The 18,794-nt window shown below is 45.1% G+C and overlaps 2 protein-coding genes across 4 annotated transcripts in view; one reads left to right on the forward strand and one right to left on the reverse strand.

Moving 5' to 3' along the window:
- The window catches only part of LOC115124200 (lipopolysaccharide-responsive and beige-like anchor protein), a 295,402-nt gene extending 288,398 nt beyond the window's left edge, over window positions 1-7,004 (forward strand). The window contains exons 35-36 of the mRNA XM_065024108.1: window positions 4,928-5,079; window positions 5,399-7,004. Coding sequence (XP_064880180.1) covers window positions 4,928-5,079; window positions 5,399-5,489 — 243 coding nt within the window. The 3' untranslated portion in view covers window positions 5,490-7,004. The remainder of the gene's footprint in view (window positions 1-4,927; window positions 5,080-5,398) is intronic.
- Window positions 7,005-7,935: 931 nt separating this feature from the next.
- The window catches only part of LOC115137569 (serine/threonine-protein kinase DCLK2-like), a 90,746-nt gene continuing 79,887 nt past the window's right edge, over window positions 7,936-18,794 (reverse strand). For 2 of the 3 annotated variants that reach the window (XM_065024904.1, XM_065024903.1), the window contains exons 14-17: window positions 16,273-16,369; window positions 14,573-14,653; window positions 14,373-14,483; window positions 7,936-10,914 (exon numbers count right to left, since the gene is read on the reverse strand). In XM_065024904.1, coding sequence (XP_064880976.1) covers window positions 9,763-10,914; window positions 14,373-14,483; window positions 14,573-14,653; window positions 16,273-16,369 — 1,441 coding nt within the window. In that variant the 3' untranslated portion in view covers window positions 7,936-9,762. Of the gene's footprint in view, window positions 10,915-13,042; window positions 13,144-14,372; window positions 14,484-14,572; window positions 14,654-16,272; window positions 16,370-18,794 lie in introns of all 3 variants that reach the window. The other variant, XM_065024905.1, reaches the window with a different exon arrangement.

An 18,794-nucleotide genomic window follows, 5' to 3' on the forward strand; every position in this document is an offset into this window, starting at 1 on the left:
CATCCCATCTAACATACAGTATGTTAATGTGAAACCGCTAATTAGGCTAACTTACACTAGTTATTACTTACAACATTTCCTTGTCATCTCATCATCGTTCGTTACCTCGTGATTGATGCCTCCGACTGGCTTCAATTTCCAACTATATACTGTATGCATAAATATACCCCAACACAGAAGTTTAGTGTAGGGCCGTAGTGTATCCCCGTTTCCCTTGGGAACTCATTAAGTGTAACACAGCCCATAAGTGCACAGGAAAACCAGATGAGCAGAATAAATCTCTCTCCACTGTGCCTGTGGGGAGCCGTGCCTTGTAGCAGTTCAGGTGGATGGACTGCTGTTCTGTGCTGTGCTGCTCGCCACATGAATTTTGTGAAATATCTGGTTGATACTGTGCCTCTCTCGCTTGGTGCAGGAAGTGCTCACAGAGACTGTGATTGAAATAGCACACCGTGAGGTAGGTGGTGAAATCACTGGTGTCCCAGGCTCGGTCATTAAATCGGACCACACCACAAAGCTTAGGTTGATTGTTATTAAGGAGTTGTTGTAGACACCTCGCTCTATTGGACAAATAGCAGACGTCAATATGGCGACAGGATTCCTCACTGGCCAATAAGCCCATGTTCATTTACATTTACATTTAAGTCATTTAGCAGACGCTCTTTTCCAGAGCGACTTACAAATTGGTGCATTCACCTTATGACCTCCAGTGGAACAGTAGTGCATCTAAATCTTTTCAGGGGGAGGGGGGTGAGAGGGATTACTTTATCCTATCCTAGGTATTCCTTAAAGAGGTGGGGTTTCAGGTGTCTCCGGAAGGTGGTGATTGACTCCGCTGTCCTGGCGTCGTGAGGGAGTTTGTTCCACCATTGGGGGGCCAGAGCAGCGAACAGTTTTGACTGGGCTGAGCGGGAACTGTACTTCCTCAGTGGTAGGGAGGCGAGCAGGCCAGAGGTGGATGAACGCAGTGCCCTTGTTTGGGTGTAGGGCCTGATCAGAGCCTGGAGGTACTGAGGTGCCGTTCCCCTCACAGCTCCGTAGGCAAGCACCATGGTCTTGTAGCGGATGCGAGCTTCAACTGGAAGCCAGTGGAGTGAGCGGAGGAGCGGGGTGACGTGAGAGAACTTGGGAAGGTTGAACACCAGACGGGCTGCGGCGTTCTGGATGAGTTGTAGGGGTTTAATGGCACAGGCAGGGAGCCCAGCCAACAGCGAGTTGCAGTAATCCAGACGGGAGATGACAAGTGCCTGGATTAGGACCTGCGCCGCTTCCTGTGTGAGGCAGGGTCGTACTCTGCGGATGTTGTAGAGCATGAACCTACAGGAACGGGCCACCGCCTTGATGTTAGTTGAGAACGACAGGGTGTTGTCCAGGATCACGCCAAGGTTCTTAGCGCTCTGGGAGGAGGACACAATGGAGTTGTCAACCGTGATGGCGAGATCATGGAACGGGCAGTCCTTCCCCGGGAGGAAGAGCAGCTCCGTCTTGCCGAGGTTCAGCTTGAGGTGGTGATCCGTCATCCACACGGATATGTCTGCCAGACATGCAGAGATGCGATTCGCCACCTGGTCATCAGAAGGGGGAAAGGAGAAGATTAATTGTGTGTCGTCTGCATAGCAATGATAGGAGAGACCATGTGAGGTTATGACAGAGCCAAGTGACTTGGTGTATAGCGAGAATAGGAGAGGGCCTAGAACAGAGCCCTGGGGACACCAGTGGTGAGAGCACGTGGTGTGGAGACGGATTCTCGCCACGCCACCTGGTAGGAGCGACCTGTCAGGTAGGACGCAATCCAAGCGTGGGCGCGCCGGAGATGCCCAACTCGGAGAGGGTGGAGAGGAGGATCTGATGGTTCACAGTATCGAAGGCAGCCGATAGGTCTAGAAGGATGAGAGCAGAGGAGAGAGAGTTAGCTTTAGCAGTGCGGAGCGCCTCCGTGATACAGAGAAGAGCAGTCTCAGTTGAATGACTAGTCTTGAAACCTGACTGATTTGGATCAAGAAGGTCATTCTGAGAGAGATAGCGGGAGAGCTGGCCAAGGACGGCACGTTCAAGAGTTTTGGAGAGAAAAGAAAGAAGGGATACTGGTCTGTAGTTGTTGACATCGGAGGGATCGAGTGTAGGTTTTTCAGAAGGGGTGCAACTCTCGCTCTCTTGAAGACGGAAGGGACGTAGCCAGCGGTCAGGGATGAGTTGATGAGCGAGGTGAGGTAAGGGAGGAGGTCTCCGGAAATGGTCTGGAGAAGAGAGGAGGGGATAGGGTCAAGCGGGCAGGTTGTAGGGCGGCCGGCCGTCACAAGACGCGAGATTTCATCTGGAGAGAGAGGGAGAAAGAGGTCAGAGCACAGGGTAGGGCAGTGTGAGCAGAACCAGCGGTGTCGTTTGACTTAGCAAACGAGGATCGGATGTCGTCGACCTTCTTTTCAAAATGGTTGACGAAGTCATCTGCAGAGAGGGGGAGGAGGGGGGAGGGGAGGAGGATTCAGGAGGGAGGAGAAGGTTGCAAAGAGCTTCCTAGGGTTAGAGGCAGATGCTTGGAATTTAGAGTGGTAGAAAGTGGCTTTAGCAGCAGAGAAGGGGAAAATGTAGAGAGGAGGGAGTGAAAGGATGTCAGGTCCGCAGGGAGGCGAGTTTTCCTCCATTTCCGCTCGGCTGCCCGGAGCCCTGTTCTGTGAGCTCGCAATGAGTCGTCGAGCCACGGAGCGGGAGGGGAGGACCGAGCCGGCCTGGAGGATAGGGGACATAGAGAGTCAAAGGATGCAGAAAGGGAGGAGAGGAGGGTTGAGGAGGCAGAATCAGGAGATAGGTTGGAGAAGGTTTGAGCAGAGGGAAGAGATGATAGGATGGAAGAGGAGAGAGTAGCGGGGGGGAGAGAGAGCGAAGGTTGGGACGGCGCGATACCATCCGAGTAGGGGCAGTGTGGGAAGTGTTGGATGAGAGCGAGAGGAAAAGGATACAAGGTAGTGGTCGGAGACTTGGAGGGGAGTTGCAACGAGGTTAGTGGAAGAACAGCATCTAGTAAAGATGAGGTCGAGCGTATTTCCTGCCTTGTGAGTAGGGGGAAGGTGAGAGGGTGAGGTCAAAAGAGGAGAGGAGTGGAAAGAAGGAGGCAGAGAGGAATGAGTCAAAGGTAGGCGTGGGGAGGTTAAAGTCGCCCAGAACTGTGAGAGGTGAGCCGTCCTCAGGAAAGGAGCTTATCAAGGCATCAAGCTCATTGATGAACTCTCCGAGGGAACCTGGAGGGCGATAAATGATAAGGATGTTAAGCTTGAAAGGGCTGGTAACTGTGACAGCATGGAATTCAAAGGAGGCGATAGACAGATGGGTAAGGGGAGAAAGAGAGAATGACCACTTGGGAGAGATGAGGATCCCGGTGCCACCACCCCGCTGACCAGAAGCTCTCGGGTGTGCGAGAACACGTGGGCAGACGAAGAGAGAGCAGTAGGAGTAGCAGTGTTGTCTGTGGTGATCCATGTTTCCGTCAGTGCCAAGAAGTCGAGGGACTGAGGGAGACATAGGCGGAGATGAACTCTGCCTTGTTGGCCGCAGATCGGCAGTTCCAGAGGCTACCGGAGACCTGGAACTCCACGTGGGTCGTGCGCGCTGGGACCACCAGATTAGGGTGGCCGCGGCCACGCGGTGTGGAGCGTTTGTATGGTCTGTGCAGAGAGGAGAGAACAGGGATAGACAGACACATAGTTGACAGGCTACACAAGAGGCTACGCTAATGCAAAGGAGATTGGAATGACAAGTGGACTACACGTCACGAGTGTTCAGAGAGTTAAGCTTACGTAGCAAGAATCTTATTGACTAAAATGATTAAAATGATACAGTACTGCTGAAGTAGGCTAGCTGGCAGAGGCTGCGTTGTTGACTAAGTAGGCTAGTTGGCATTGGCTGCGTTGTTGACACTACACTAATCAAGTCGTTCCGTTGAGTGTAATAGTTTCTACTGTGCTGCTATTCGGGGCTAGCTGGCTAGCTAGCAGTGTTGATTACGTTACGTTGCGTTAAAAGAACGACAATAGCTGGCTAACTAACCTAGGAAATCGCTCTAGACTACACAATTATCTTTGATACAAAGACGGCTGTGTAGCTAGCTATGTAGCTAGCTACGATCAAACAAATCAAGCCGTTGTACTGTAATGAAATGAAATGAAAAATGTGATACTACCTGTGGAGCGAGCGAAATGCGACCGGATTGTTGAGTGCAGAAGTTCTGTTCGGTAGACGTTGGCTAGCTGTTGGCTAGCTAGCAGAGTCTCCTATGTTAAGGACGACATAAAACTACACACTCTAAACTACACAATTATCTTGGGTACGAAGACAGCAAAGACAACTATGTAGCTAGCTAACACTACACTAATCAAGTCGTTCAGTTGAGTGTAATAGTTGTGCTGCTAATCGGTAGACGGTGGACTAGCTAACGGTGGACGTTAGCTAGCTGGCTAGCTGCAGGGCAGTGTAGACTGCGTTAGGACGACGAAATACGATAATTACGCAATTATCTATGATACAAAGACGGCTGTGTAGCTAGCTAAGAAGAAATTGATAAGATTAGACAAATCAAACCGTTGTACTATAATGAAATGTAATGAAATGTAATGAAATACTACCTGCGGACCGAGTGCAGATGCGACCGCTCGCTCCAATCCGGAAGTCCAAGATAAAAAAGTTCATTATGCTTTATGATAGTGGTCAGCTCTGGTGTGGTGTGAGGGAGTTACACATCCCATCCAAATCTCTGCATGTATTAGCGCCCTCCAGTGGTAGGTGCAATAGGTTGCAGGTCATGACGTTGTCCACAGGAGGGCGCTGACAGCCTCGTTGGCAATGCAATAGAACAGTAATACAGGAATGTTCCCTATTGTCTTGTACATAACGTCTCCTGTCAGTCAAAGTGGTGCTGTTTCTCCTCTCCCGTCAGGCCATGCTGCTGAGTCGGGACGGACAGTACCTGCTGACGGGGGGAGACGGGGGAGTTCTGTCTGTCTGGCAGGTTCACAACCTCAAACAGATGTTCACCTACCCTGGCTGTGACGCAGGCATCCGCTCCATGGCCATGTCCAACGACCAAAGGTAACATACACACCTGGACTCTGACGATGTAATCTTCACTCACATAGGTGTTGTGTGGTATGAAGTTTTAGCACATAGGAAGAAATAATGAAAATACGGACTAATGATTAATACCATCTTCAGATGTGTGGGCTTGTAGTAACTATCATCAGATGGGAAATAAAAAACCTTCCCAATCTAGAATACCCAGATGAAGACCTTGGTGTTATTCACAGTATAATGACAGACCTACTTTACGGCCTTAATAAAAGTACATCATGTTCTGTCTACATGTATGAGCCTTAACTCAACACTCCCTCTCGGCTCTGTCCTCTCCTAGGTGCATCATAACCGGCATGGCGTCTGGTAGTATAGTCCTGTTCTACAACGACTTCAACAGGTGGCACCACGAGTACCAGACCAGATACTGAGGCAGGACCACGCAACAACAATCCCTGAGAATCTGGTTAACGTGGGACCTACCTACTGCAATCCTGTCGCTCGATGTACTAAGGCACTACTCAATACATATTGATATCCTGAATGTATCTTAAGAGAAGAAAAACTGTCTGATTCTGTCGAAAGAAGCAAACTATTTTTTAAAAAAGGGCATTGCTATATTTTGTAGGCATATTGAAAATTTCATATATCTTAGGGTGGGGTTATATACCTATGGTTATAAATCTATTTTTAGCTTGTTAAGAGTCTATTTTCATCTCAAGCAGAGGAAAATAATGGTTCAAAGTGGAAGTAGGTAGAAAAGTATATTTGCATCTATTGTCTTAAGAATCCATATATTTGTGTACTTAGGGGTGAGTGATTATTTTCAATAGGTGTGAAACGTGGAGATATAATCATTATTTCGGTCGTTAATATCCTTTTTTTCATGCTCTTTTTGCTACTGTGTGGAAATACAGGGAAATAAAATATAATTTTGTGTGGCGATCGAGCAGGAAGTTCAGTAAGTCCTTTATGTGTTCATGACTTGAGGGAATATATTCTATTTAAATGTTTGTACCACACCTCTGTGTAAATGGACAGATCTTGCCTTCCTGTGCATGAGTTATTCCTCTGCTGTCCTGATGGTGGCGTACACTGCACAAAGACTTGTCACCAGTTGTCATATGTGTATCAGACAGTCATCATAGTAACAAGATGACTGCCGGTGTGATTAGTTTGTATCCGAGTGTTGTCATGACGATCATTAGCTTTATGTATGTACTGTAACCATACTGATGAATAATATGTCTGTCAGTAGAAACAAATGTCATGGGATACGTCCTAATTTTGTAAAATGGCGTACTTTCCTCATCACCTATCAGAACTTTACATGAAGGAGACGGGACGAGGAAAGGAATCCATTCCAAATGGCCGACGTCGCCATGATGTGCTTCTTTGTATAACTTAGCTTTTCCTCCTCTACTGAGGCATTTACAGTACTTAAGCATATACTGTATCATATTAGCGATCGACACAGTGCCCAAACCATGCTAGGATCAATCAAAGTATCTCATCTTGGCAAAGAGAGGTGCAGCGAAATGAGGGACTTGTCAGTCCGTCTGTGTGTCACGGTGAATATTCACTGGTTAAACCAGACCACAGACAGCCCCGGTCCTGGACAGCCAAAGGGTGTGCACTTTTTGGTTCAAGCCCAGCTTTAAAATACCCGATTCTACCTAATTATGGGCCTTCAGGTCCAAACTGAATTGAATCAGGTGTTTTGGTGCAGGGTTGGAACACCCGATGTGGTTCCTCCAATACAACGGCTGCTCATAGGGAGAAACATTCCGTGTTGGTTTGATCTACGCTTGGTGTGGTTACCATTACAATGAAATGGCTACTACTGTATTTTCTATGTATCGCTCAATATTTTGGCAATCAATTTGGAATGAGTGTTTTTGACGCGTGATGAGTTCTGACAAATAAAATTGAATTTTTTAACTTGAGACGTCTTGTCTTCAATTGAACTGTTATTTGAACTATTTTTCTGAAGTTTGACTGGAATGTAGCCAGGGGTGGAGTTGCACTAAACCACATCGTTCACAGAAGCTTCTTCCTGGCCGCAGTCAAGGCCTAGGTAGGTAGGTTTAACCCTTAGGTAATGATAAAGGCCATATTAGCATGGGTAGTATCATTGAGGGCTTCCACAATTTTTAATGTAGTTGACTGGGTGGGACTTCCATCTTCATTGGCTGATCCTTCCTGGTGACCCTGTTGGAGTCATGTCCAACCGGGTCATCGGGCGGGATCAGCCAATTGCGAAAAAGAACATTGACTACAAAATGGAGATAGCATGGGCAGCGCCATTGAGGCTGTCACAGACCCTATAATGGCACATATACAAAGATGAATGCTATATCTCTATGGTTTTGGCTTAGGTTTATTCAAATTGCAAAACTAGGAAGTATATAAAGACTGTTTAGATGGAATATCATCAATATATTGTGCAAACTTCCCTTTAAGAGATGACGGTTGGAGTCTTCACCAGGACCTGCTTGCTGCTCTCCATGTGGCAAACCCCCCAACACAGTGCAGGTGCTGCCATCACTGTGACTTGCAGAGCAGGGGGTTATGGGAATATGTTGGTCCCTAGCTTGGTTCCCCATAGGCTCAATGTTAGAGCTAGATCTGGTAACTGTTTCTATCCTGGTGATTGGCTCAGATCTGATTCATCCGGATAGGTGTGGAGCAAAACACGTCATCAAATAGTTGTTTTCATTGGCTAATGGTTGGACTTAGGCCATGTTGTTGCTTCAGATATTGTCCACAGGAGGGCGCTGATGGTCACTTTACCTCATTGTGAGTGGCTTATAATATCTGATTTCTACCTTTATCAACATAGGCGTTTTCACACAATCAAAAACAATGCCAAAAAAATAACTTTTTTTAAACACTGATTTGAATACTTTTTATTGCGTTTGAAGTTCTCCGATGTGCTGCTAATACATAATGATAAAGGGAGTCACAGTGACAAAATGCACAAACTAAAACTGTTGGCCAAAGCTGACAGGAGTGTTTTTCCTGCTTGAAATGTAATTTTTATACAAGTATCCAGACTAAAACTGTTGGCCAAAGCTGACAGGAGTGTTTTTCCTGTTTGAAATGTAATTTTCATACAAGTATCCAGACTAAAACTGCAATAAAAAAGCATTATGATGATGACAGTGTAGTTTGACTAAACACAACAGAACAGCTACTATACGTACAATAGTACCAGCTTGACGTGTGTGTGTGTGTGTGTGTGTGTGTGTGTGTGTGTGTGAGAGAGACCTGTTTTGTGGGGAGGCAGAGGGAGGAACATGGCATGCAACTAAAGCCCCTTGGAGTAGTAGTGCTGTGCATCGGAGCCATTATCAATATCCGAAGGGTTAAACTCTAACCAACTGCATGCAGTAGGCTAGGTAAAGAGATACAGGCTGCATCCCAAATGGTACCCTATTCCCCAACCCCTATGGGCCCTGCTCAAAAGTAGTGCACTATATAGGGAATAGGGTGCGATTTGAGACTTAAACATGGACTTTAAAACAAGTGCATTACCATTACAGACAAAGACAACAGCAAAGTGGAACAGCCTCACGTTATTATCCGGTAAATCTGGACTGATAAATGAGTATATGAGGGGATAGAGCTCCCAGTGTTTCCTGTCAGCTGGTTTCAGAAAAGGAATCTAACTACTGGGTCAGGTTCATTAGGGCACACAATGAAAAACGTTTGGCAACGGAGGGCAAATGTTTCTTACAGGACATGTCCAGGAAGACCTTTCCTGTTTGTCTGTTTTCTTCTGTTTTGTGCCTGATGAACATTTACATTGTAGTCATTTAGCAGATGCTCTTATCCAGAGCGCCTTACAGGAGCAATTAGGGTTAAGTGACTTGCTCAAGAGCACATCGACAGATTTATCACCTAGTTGGCTCGGGGATTCGAACCAGTGACCTTTCGGTTACTGGCCAAAAACTCTCAAAACGCTAGGCTACCTGCCGCCCTGAACACACCCCTGATCTGGCAGCTATTTTCACAGGCACACCTCTCCTCATTGACACGTTCATATTCTACTCTGTTGCGTCTCTCTTTTGGTGTTCAGCAGTTAAACACTACAGGCTCCATAGCGGACCAATGATAAACAGGCAAGAGAAGAAAACAAACTCAAACCTTCAACTTTCATTCTGGTGCCTCGTGTCTGTCATACAATACTATATACACATCTACAGTAGCAGTTTATCTTACAACAGACAACAAGCACGCCAAATAATACACTTCTACCCATAATCAACATGTGTGTGTCTACCAACCAACCACAGACAATAAATAAAACATGATCAGAAGTCATTCCAGAAAACCCTGTCTGAAACCACACAGACCCTAACTAGGCAGGCCTCGCTCTGTTTTCTCCATATCGCTCATATATAAATACACACATACTGTATATACAAAATCAACCAAAATGTACAAAACACCTCAACTTCCCTCTTGGAGCGTGGATATGATGGGTTCTCTACAGAGATTGTACTGTAGGTTGGGAGCCTAGAACAATACAGCAGTGGACATCAGCTGTTCTACTGTTACTGGGGATGGAGGTTCTATCTGTATCTAGCCTCCTACATGCAAATCATAGGTCTGGGGATACGGCGCGTGGAGGTAAGGGGGCTGGAAAGGTACAAATTAGACCATGGTCCAGCAGCCAGTCTTCTCATCCATCATTCTTTCTCACAGCTCTCTGGCAGTAGCAGCAGCTTCAACGTCAAGGCCCACCAGGGGTGATGGAGGGGTGGGAGAGGAGGGAGAGGAGCAGGTCAGGGGTGAGGGAGGGCTGGGAAAGGCAGAGGGAGACAGAGGGTCAGAGGGAGAGGGGCAGGTAAAAAGAGAGGGAGGAGAGGAGGGAGAGAGAGGGGCAGGAGGAGAGGGGGAGGCTTTGCGTTTGGAAGGTGATGAGGCAGAGGGGCAAGTAACTGGCATATGAGAGGCCCCAGGGAAGGCACAGACATGGAGCTTGGTTGGAGAGGAAAGAGATGGGGACATTTGGAGTTTGGTAGGTGAAGAGGGAGAGGAAGGAGAGGGAGAGATAACAGGTTTGGTAGGTGAAGAGGGAGAGATAACAGCTTTAGTAGGTGAAGAGGGAGAGATAACAGGTTTGGTAGGTGAAGAGGGAGAGGAAGGAGAGGGAGCGATAACAGGTTTGGTAGGTGAAGAGGGAGAGATAACAGGTTTGGTAGGTGAAGAGGGAGCGATAACAGGTTTGGTAGGTGGAGAGGGAGAGGGAGAGGAAGGAGAGGGCGCGATAACAGTTTTGGTAGGTGGAGAGGGAGAGGGAGAGGAAGGAGAGGGCGCGATAACAGGTTTGGTAGGTGAAGAGGGAGAGATAACAGGTTTGGTAGGTGAAGAGGAAGCGATAACAGGTTTGGTAGTTGAAGAGGGAGAGATATCATGTTTGGTAGGTGAGGAAGGAGAGGGAGAGATAACAGGTTTAGTAGGAGAGGAAGGAGAGGGAGAGTTGTTGGGCCTGGTAGGGGAGGTAGGATAGATAGAGACGTTAGGCTTGGTAGGAGAGGAAGGAGAGACAGGGACAGAGGGAGAGGTAACGGGTGTGGTAGGTGTTGAAGGAGAGATGGGAGGGGATACAGGGACAGGCACATCAGTCTGAGGACTCTTGGGTTCCTCCTCTGGGAGGGCAGGCTTGGTGGGTGATGCCAGCTTGGTGTTGGTTGAGACTGGTGTTGGGTGTTGGTGTTTGGTATTGGGTGAGGCTTGCTTGACTGGCATGGCTGCAGGAGGGACTACTTTCTTCCCAGGCGGAGGTGGTGCTGTGGGCCTCTGGCTGCGACGAGTCAGCTGGATCATCTTCTTATCTAGAGCTGTGTTCTGGTAGAGGTCAGGTGTGAGGGAAAGAAAGTCAGACCGACACTCACCTTCGTTACAATACAACAGAACCAAACAGGTAGAGAGAGACAGAAATAAAGAACAGTGGGTCAATATATAATGGGAAGAGAAAACTGCCCCAAGATGACGTTCAACCTCACTGATCTCTGACAGTAAGGTCCATGGAGTAACATTTCTATATATTATTAAACACAGTAGATCAAAAAAAAATATATATATATATATATATATATATATATATATATATATATATATATATATATATATATATATATATATGGACAGAAACATCCATAGATGGGATGATTTTACAGTGACAGACCCTTCACAGTAGTAGACAGACCCTTCACAGTAGACTGACCCAACAAGACAGCAAATCATATCATCAATGCTCAACATGCAGTGTAAGGGAAAATGAGAAATTGTGCTGGAGAGATTTTGCCTCATCACAACTCAAACCAACTAGATCATTTGGATTGCTATAATAATAACAATAGTAACAATAATAACTACGTAACAATCAGAAGGCATCCAGATTTCCCATGTTCCCTTATCTGAGTGACTCTTCGTGGCGTCAGTGAAGAAGCAGTAAAGAAGCGTAGCCTTCAGTGTTAGTACATACCATTGCCTTGGAGCTAATTCAGAGGGTGGCAATGTGGGCGTGTTGTGGAGGAGTGGAGGGGGCGGGGAGGAAGCAGAGGGGACAGAGACTAGTCTTACTCACAGCTCAACAACATTAGAGGAGACACAGAAAGCAGGCCTGTTTGATTCCTGCTCTGATGTACCGCAGCACTGCTGGTTTTCCTCTGTCCCTGGTAGCTAAGTGATCAGTTCATGCCATTGGTTAGCCAGAGTCCACTACTCACCTGGTTTCCAAGGTCTAAATAAAAAGAAGCAGTGGGGTCCCACTGGGCACAGACGTCAATTCAACGTCTATTACACGTTGGTTCAATAGAATTTCATTGATATGACGTGGAAACAACGTTGATTCAACCAGTTGTGTGGCTCTCCAGGCTTGGAATTGATTAGTCTGCTATGACAATCATCTCTCAGGATGCTGGTAAGCTCAATGACATGATTTTAGAAATCTTAACTTCTGGGGAGTACTGTTCAATGTTAAATCCAAGGCAATATTAGCAATTTTCATCTATCTCTCTCATCCAGTGCAGTAGTGCAGTTTAAATGTTTGACCACAAGGTGGTGGTAGAGCTCAACTGAAAAATTATCAGGAGATAAATTGTAATGTATCCAAAGGGCCAGGACAGCAGGTTGAAATGTTTTGTCATGAATCTTGTTCTGGGGGCAGCTCTGCCGAGTGGCCACTAGCTGGCACAACCACAAAGTAATATAATCTCATTTTAAACCTTACCTTAACCACACTGCTAACCTTAATTCCTAACCCTATCCTTAAATTAAGACCAAAAAGCTCATTTTTGTTTTGCAGCTGGCCCATCTAGCAGAAATTGCTCAGTTCTGCCTCCAGGGCAAGATTCATGACAATAAATGTCAACCTGCCTTAGACATGGCCAATGCATGTAGGAGTAGGATCATGGCTTTACATAGACATCAAATATATTGTAAAATTGCCATAGACATTTAATGTCCCCAGGTTATTGTAGGGGCATTAACTATAAGAGCACTACTTTAGATGAGTGACAGAGACGGGGGCAAATAAAAAATGAGTTCAGCAGAAGCAATGAGGGCTTCTCTTCGGCCTAGTTAGTTAGCATGCCAAATAACCACCCAGCCAGCCAAAAACAACACAGACTACAATAACATGTACAAATCTAACTCAAACATCTCTCAACACAGCAGTGACATCACTGTCAACAAAGTCAGTCCACACAGAGACAAGTTGATTGATGAAGATGGTTATGAGTGAGATAAAAGTGGAGGATGAGTGTGAGAGAGAGAGAAAATAAAAGAAGCCCCATTGGAGGAGGAGAGAGGAGCTTAGGCAAATTACAAGAGGGGGCAGAGCAGCCATGCAAACTGATTCAAGGCCACTGCAGAGAGTTACTGAGTTATTCTGCCCAGATCAATCTGTTATAGAGAGGCATTATTGGAGCTGGCAGAGGGGGAGAGAGTGGAGGACGGGGGAGATCGGTACCCTGCACTCAGCTCCAAAGCTTCCCCTGTGGTCCTGGGATGAGTTGGGAGGAGGGAGTGGGATGAGCAGGAGGGGCGCGGGGATCTCCTTTACACCTCAAACTGTCAAGGGAGATTTACAACAAAATGAGGTTTAACCCCGAGTCAGGGGCAGTCCCAAATGAACCCTTACGCACCCCTTAGCCCATGTTAATCCCCTTCTACTGCTGCAGTGGGTATACTGGACCCAGGTGGAAGCAGACAGCATGTGTGCATCTCAATAGTCTAGAGAGGCTTCCTCTCATTGTCTCCTTCAGGACCAGGGAAGGAGATGAGGAGGGGGATCCAATTGAGATGCATCCATTGACAGACCTATGCTATATTGGTTGTGTATTCGCAGGCCAGCTCCAGCTCAATAGACCCCAAAGTGGACCAGAGAGGGGAGGTGATGTGACCAGAAGTGTGCGGCAGATCGAGAGGAAGTTCACCACCCACAACAGGAAGTTACATAACTGTGCCAGGAGTTGCATAGGCTTGTGGGAAAAAGCTTAAAAACAGAAAGAGGATGGTAGGATATGACTAAGGATGTATCTCTTCAGACCAATGTACTCTGGAGTCACTGAGAACACTGCGTCAACACTAAAACACGACATTTGCACCACACAGATGAAAACGTGTTTTAGAGAGAAGATGATGAATGGATGGATTTATCCATGTGTAATCCCAGGGGAAAGCTTTTTGAATAAATGTTGCTCTCTTAAAACCCTCAGTGATATGATTACATGTAAAGAAGTTGTCCATTTCTTAGCTTTCCTGTCAGATAATCTCTCATGTTCTTTTAGATCAAAATCTTATGTAACCAACTGATTAATAGTACTAGATGTGAAAATAGTTATTGTTTGTTTGAAAGTGAGTAGGTGTAGTGCTGAATTGACTAACATTTGTTACAGATCATGTTGGTTTCCAATCAATCTTGAAATATAGGCGGATGTCAATCAAATAAAATCAGGAAGCTTCTTTTAGCTTTGTTTTTGGTTCCTTCGGAAAACGACTGATGGCACGTAAATCAGGCCATGGTTGAACAATTCTGCAAATATCAAGAATCTACAGACGAGGACTCTGGGGTGTCAATGTACGACAGATGGTGGAATACAGAGACTTCAGATGAGGGAAAGTATATGGAGATACACAATGTGTGTATTGGAAACGTGACCAGAAAATAGAGAGTAGTTGGTAGAGAGTAGAGGGTCGTGACTGAGTGCTGTTGTGTATACGGAGTAAAACAATATGTGTATGGGACCAGAAAACAAATAATGGGTTGTGATAGTGAATGTTGTTGTCTTGTTCCTCACCATGATGACCGACACTCCTGCTGTGGTTGTGCTGGGCTTTGGTGCTGTGTTGAAGTGTGTCCTCAGTTTACCTGACACCTCCATCTTCATGTTGTTCTCCATGTTGTCATCCTGCAGAGACACACACACATTCTCCTTTATGGTCCTGAACACACACACACCCCCACACACACCCACACAAAGTCCACAAGACAAGTTACCGTGACCCAGGGATGAGAGAGGATGTCCTGTGCTGTGTAGCGAGCCTCCACGTTCACCTGCAGCATCCGCCCAATCAGCTCCTAGAAAACACATCAGGTCATGCATCAGCGGTGTTTGTCAGGGTCCAGTCTCTCTCAAGTCATGTCGTCGCAACTTTACCTTGACATGTCACACAGTGAGAACAATGTACAAGTGTCACAGAAGGACATTACAAACAATGCTCTAGCACTGTTTGGCCACATTCACTGTGCCTCCAACCAGGGTCGGGTTCATTAGGGCTTACCATAACAAAACGTACCAAAATATTTTGCAACAGAAAACGAAAATGAGCATGTCTTATTGGTCTTATTGGACAAGTTCAGGTAGTCCATATCAGTCCATTTTCTACTCTTCCAGTAACTAATGAATAGACCGTGACTGCAGCAGGCTGTTGAGATCTCTAGACGTAGGCTTTTCTTTGTTAAGTCGAGGTGCCACTGCAGCAGAGGATTTAATTAGTATTTCAGCCTTGCTTTGAAATAGCTGCTGTCACTGTAACACATGGTGGTCATTTAGGGAGTGAGAGCAGGGAGCGCCATGCCTTTTACCACACACTAGTCATTGAGAGAGGGAGCGAGCGAGGCAGAGAGAGAGACATTTAAATTCTACAACCACCTAAAAGGAACCAATCCCCAAACCTTTCATAACAAAGCCATCCCCGACAGAGAAATACATCTGGAGAAGAAACCCCTAAACAAGCTATTAGACCCAATCAAATCATGAGAAAACAAAAAGATAATTACTTGGCCCAAAACAGAAAGTACACAGTGGCAGAATACCTGACCACTGTGACTGACCCAAAATGAAGGAAATCTTTGGCTATGTACAGACTCAGTGAGCACACCCTTGCTATTGAGAAAGGCCGCCGTAGGCAGACCTGGCTCTCAAGAGAAGACAGGCTATGTGCTCACTGCCCACAAAATGAGGTGGAAACTGAGCTGCACTTCCTAACCTCCTGCCAAATGTATGACCATATTAGAGACACATATTTCCTTCAGATTACACAGACCCACAAAGAATTTGAAAAAAAAATCTACTTTTGATAAACTCCCACATCTGTTGGGTGAAATATCACAGTTTGCATCACAGCAGCAAGATTTGTGACCTGTTTGCACAAGAAAAGGTCAACCAGTGAAGAACAAACACCATTGTAAATACAACCCATATTTATGTTTATTTATTTTCCCCTTCGTACTTTAACTATTTGCACATCATTACAACACTATACATTATATGACATTTGAAATGTATTTATTATTTTGGAACTTTTGGAAGCGTCATGTTTATTTCACTTTTGTTTATCCATTTCACTTGCTTTGGCAATGTAAACATATGTTTGTTTCCATGCCAATAAAGCCCTTAAATTGAAATTGAACATTTTATTGAATTGGGAGGCTGAGAGAAAGAGAGAGAGAGAGAAAGAGAGAGGGAACAGAAAAGAGGAGTAATGAAAGATGTGAGAACCGAAGAAGAGATGGTGTGTGTGCAGCATCCCCGCTTTCTCTCTTTCCAAACCATCCCCCTCTCTTTCTTCACTCCCACTCCCCTCTCCTTCATTCCGGGAGATCTCAACGGGACCCTCCCACCCCCTCGTTGCTGCCACCCAAATGTAATGGGGGCTGACGCGACAGGGGTGGTGTGTCTGTGTGTGGTGGTTTACCTTGGCTGAGTCCGTGACGTTGTCCCAGTAGGGAGCAGGGAAGTCCAGTCGTCCCACCAGGATCTGGTCAAACAGGTCCTCTTGTAGGTTGTCCTCACTGTACAGAGAAACATACTATGCTGTGAACAGATGGATATTTCAGCATACACCCACAAATACTGTAGTACACACACACATACACACAATATTTATGTCACATTCAAAGACACACAGCGTCAGAATAACTCTGACACCATTGTCCTATCTATCCCCTTCACTCACTAACTGGCTGCATTTTCCAATTTAGCACCAGGAATCAATCCAAGGACACACCAGAACACAACAAGAGTAGCCACAGAAGAGATACAAGTAGGGGGAGGATAGGACGACTGACTATGAGACATAATAAATCTCTCAGCTCTATTCTGGCAGACAATCCTCACTGCAATGACACTACTATCCAGAGACCTTGTCTATGTCTATGCCGAACGGTTAATCTATGCGAGATCACAGTTATGCTAAACCATAGGTATATAAAAAAAAACATCAAATTAACTCATGTAAATTCACATCTCCTATATGAAGTGTGAATATTTCTGCCACACAGGAAAACGGTTCCAAATAAATGACATTATTACGTGTTCCACCACCCATGTTATTTACATGATTAAATGTCCATGTGGGCTCTGTAATGTGGGTAAAACCACCCGTTCTCTCAAACAGAGAATTAGTGAACATCAATGATCAATCAGGAGAAACGACAGGGATTATCCAGTCGCTGTACATTTCAATGACCTGAAGCATGATATTTCTACCTTTAGATTTTGTGGCATAGAGAAAGTTAAGATATCAGACAGGGGAGGAGATATTAATAATACTCTGAGTAAAAGATAATGTTTTAGGATTTTCACCCTCCAGACATTATTTCCTAAAGGACTTAATGATGAAATGCCTATGTATGTTATGTTGTGAATTTGAACATGAATTATGTGTCTCTTGTAGATTATTTTTTCGTCCGATGTACCCAATGACTAATGAAAACTTACTATATATCTTCATTGTGGTTTTACAGACGTGTTTCATACGCCTTATTTATACACTTTTGTCATATTTATGAAATGCATATTGTTATATTTGGTAGCACTTATTTGTTTTTCCTTCGCCTCCGACCCCCTTCGATGTGTAGAATGGATGTGGGTGGGACCAGGTCTACATAAGGATGCACATTTTTTTTAAATCCCAAAAGCTCTGACGAAGGCCGTGAGGCCGATACGTAAGCTTATTAAAGATCGGTGATACTATCAAGAGCAGTGTGCGGTTTCCTTTTTCCTTCATCTTGTTCAATTGTTGCCATGCACCTGCAAATTAGATTGCCTTTTGAATTTTTTACATCTCCTATATTTAAAAAGCTGAATAACGTGCGAGGGCCAGACGCCTGGGTTTACACTAAGGAAGCCGAACGGATGTGCTAGGCTAGCCCACTCAACACTAGGTGTAAGGACTGTCTATGGGAACATTTACAGGGCATTCCCGAGACCAATTAGACATTTCTAAGAGTTTTCTAAAAGTAAGGATTAAATCCCTGTTTTCTGTAAGTTAAAGCACATCCTAGACAGGCTAGTAGAGGTTTAACTGTGTGAATCAGATATGAAGCAGGTGGCCAATGGTAGAATTTCAGAGATTATCATGTTAACATTAAGCGTGGTGACGTGTAATGAACACTATCCCCTCAAGGACCAGCCATGTTGTTGTGTGGTGTACCTGAGAATATATCCCTTTATAACAAATAACATTGTGTAGTGTACTGTAGGTGTCTGGAGGTTAAATAACATTGTGTAGTGTACTGTAGGTGTCTGGAGGTTAAATAACATTGTGTAGTGTACTGTAGGTGTCTGGAGGTTAAATAACATTGTGTAGTGTACTGTAGGTGTCTGGAGGTTAAATAACATTGTGTAGTGTACTGTAGGTGTCTGGAGGTTACATAACATTGTGTAGTGTACTGTAGGTGTCTGGAGGTTAAATAACATTGTGTAGTGTACTGTAGGTGTTCTGGAGGTTAAATAACATTGTGTAGTGTACTGTAGGTGTCTGGAGGTTACATAACATTGTGTAGTGTACTGTAGGTGTCTGGAGGTTAAATAACATTGTGTAGTGTACTGTAGGTGTCTGGAGGTTACATAACATTGTGTAGTGTACTGTAGGTGTCTGGAGGTTACATAACATTGTGTAGTGTACTGTAGGTGTCTGGAGGTTAAATAACATTGTGTAGTGTACTGTAGGTGTCTGGAGGTTAAATAACATTGTGTAGTGTACTGTAGGTGTCTGGAGGTTAAATAACATTGTGTAGTGTACTGTAGGTGTCTGGAGGTTACATAACATTGTGTAGTGTACTGTAGGTGTCTGGAGGTTAAATAACATTGTGTAGTGTACTGTAGGTGTCTGCAGGTTAAATAACATTGTGTAGTGTACTGTAGGTGTCTGCAGGTTAAATAACATTGTGTAGTGTACTGTAGGTGTCTGGAGGTTAAATAACATTGTGTAGT

This window comes from Oncorhynchus nerka, linkage group LG11 (assembly GCF_034236695.1).
Source record: "Oncorhynchus nerka isolate Pitt River linkage group LG11, Oner_Uvic_2.0, whole genome shotgun sequence".
Lineage (NCBI taxonomy): Eukaryota > Metazoa > Chordata > Actinopteri > Salmoniformes > Salmonidae > Oncorhynchus > Oncorhynchus nerka.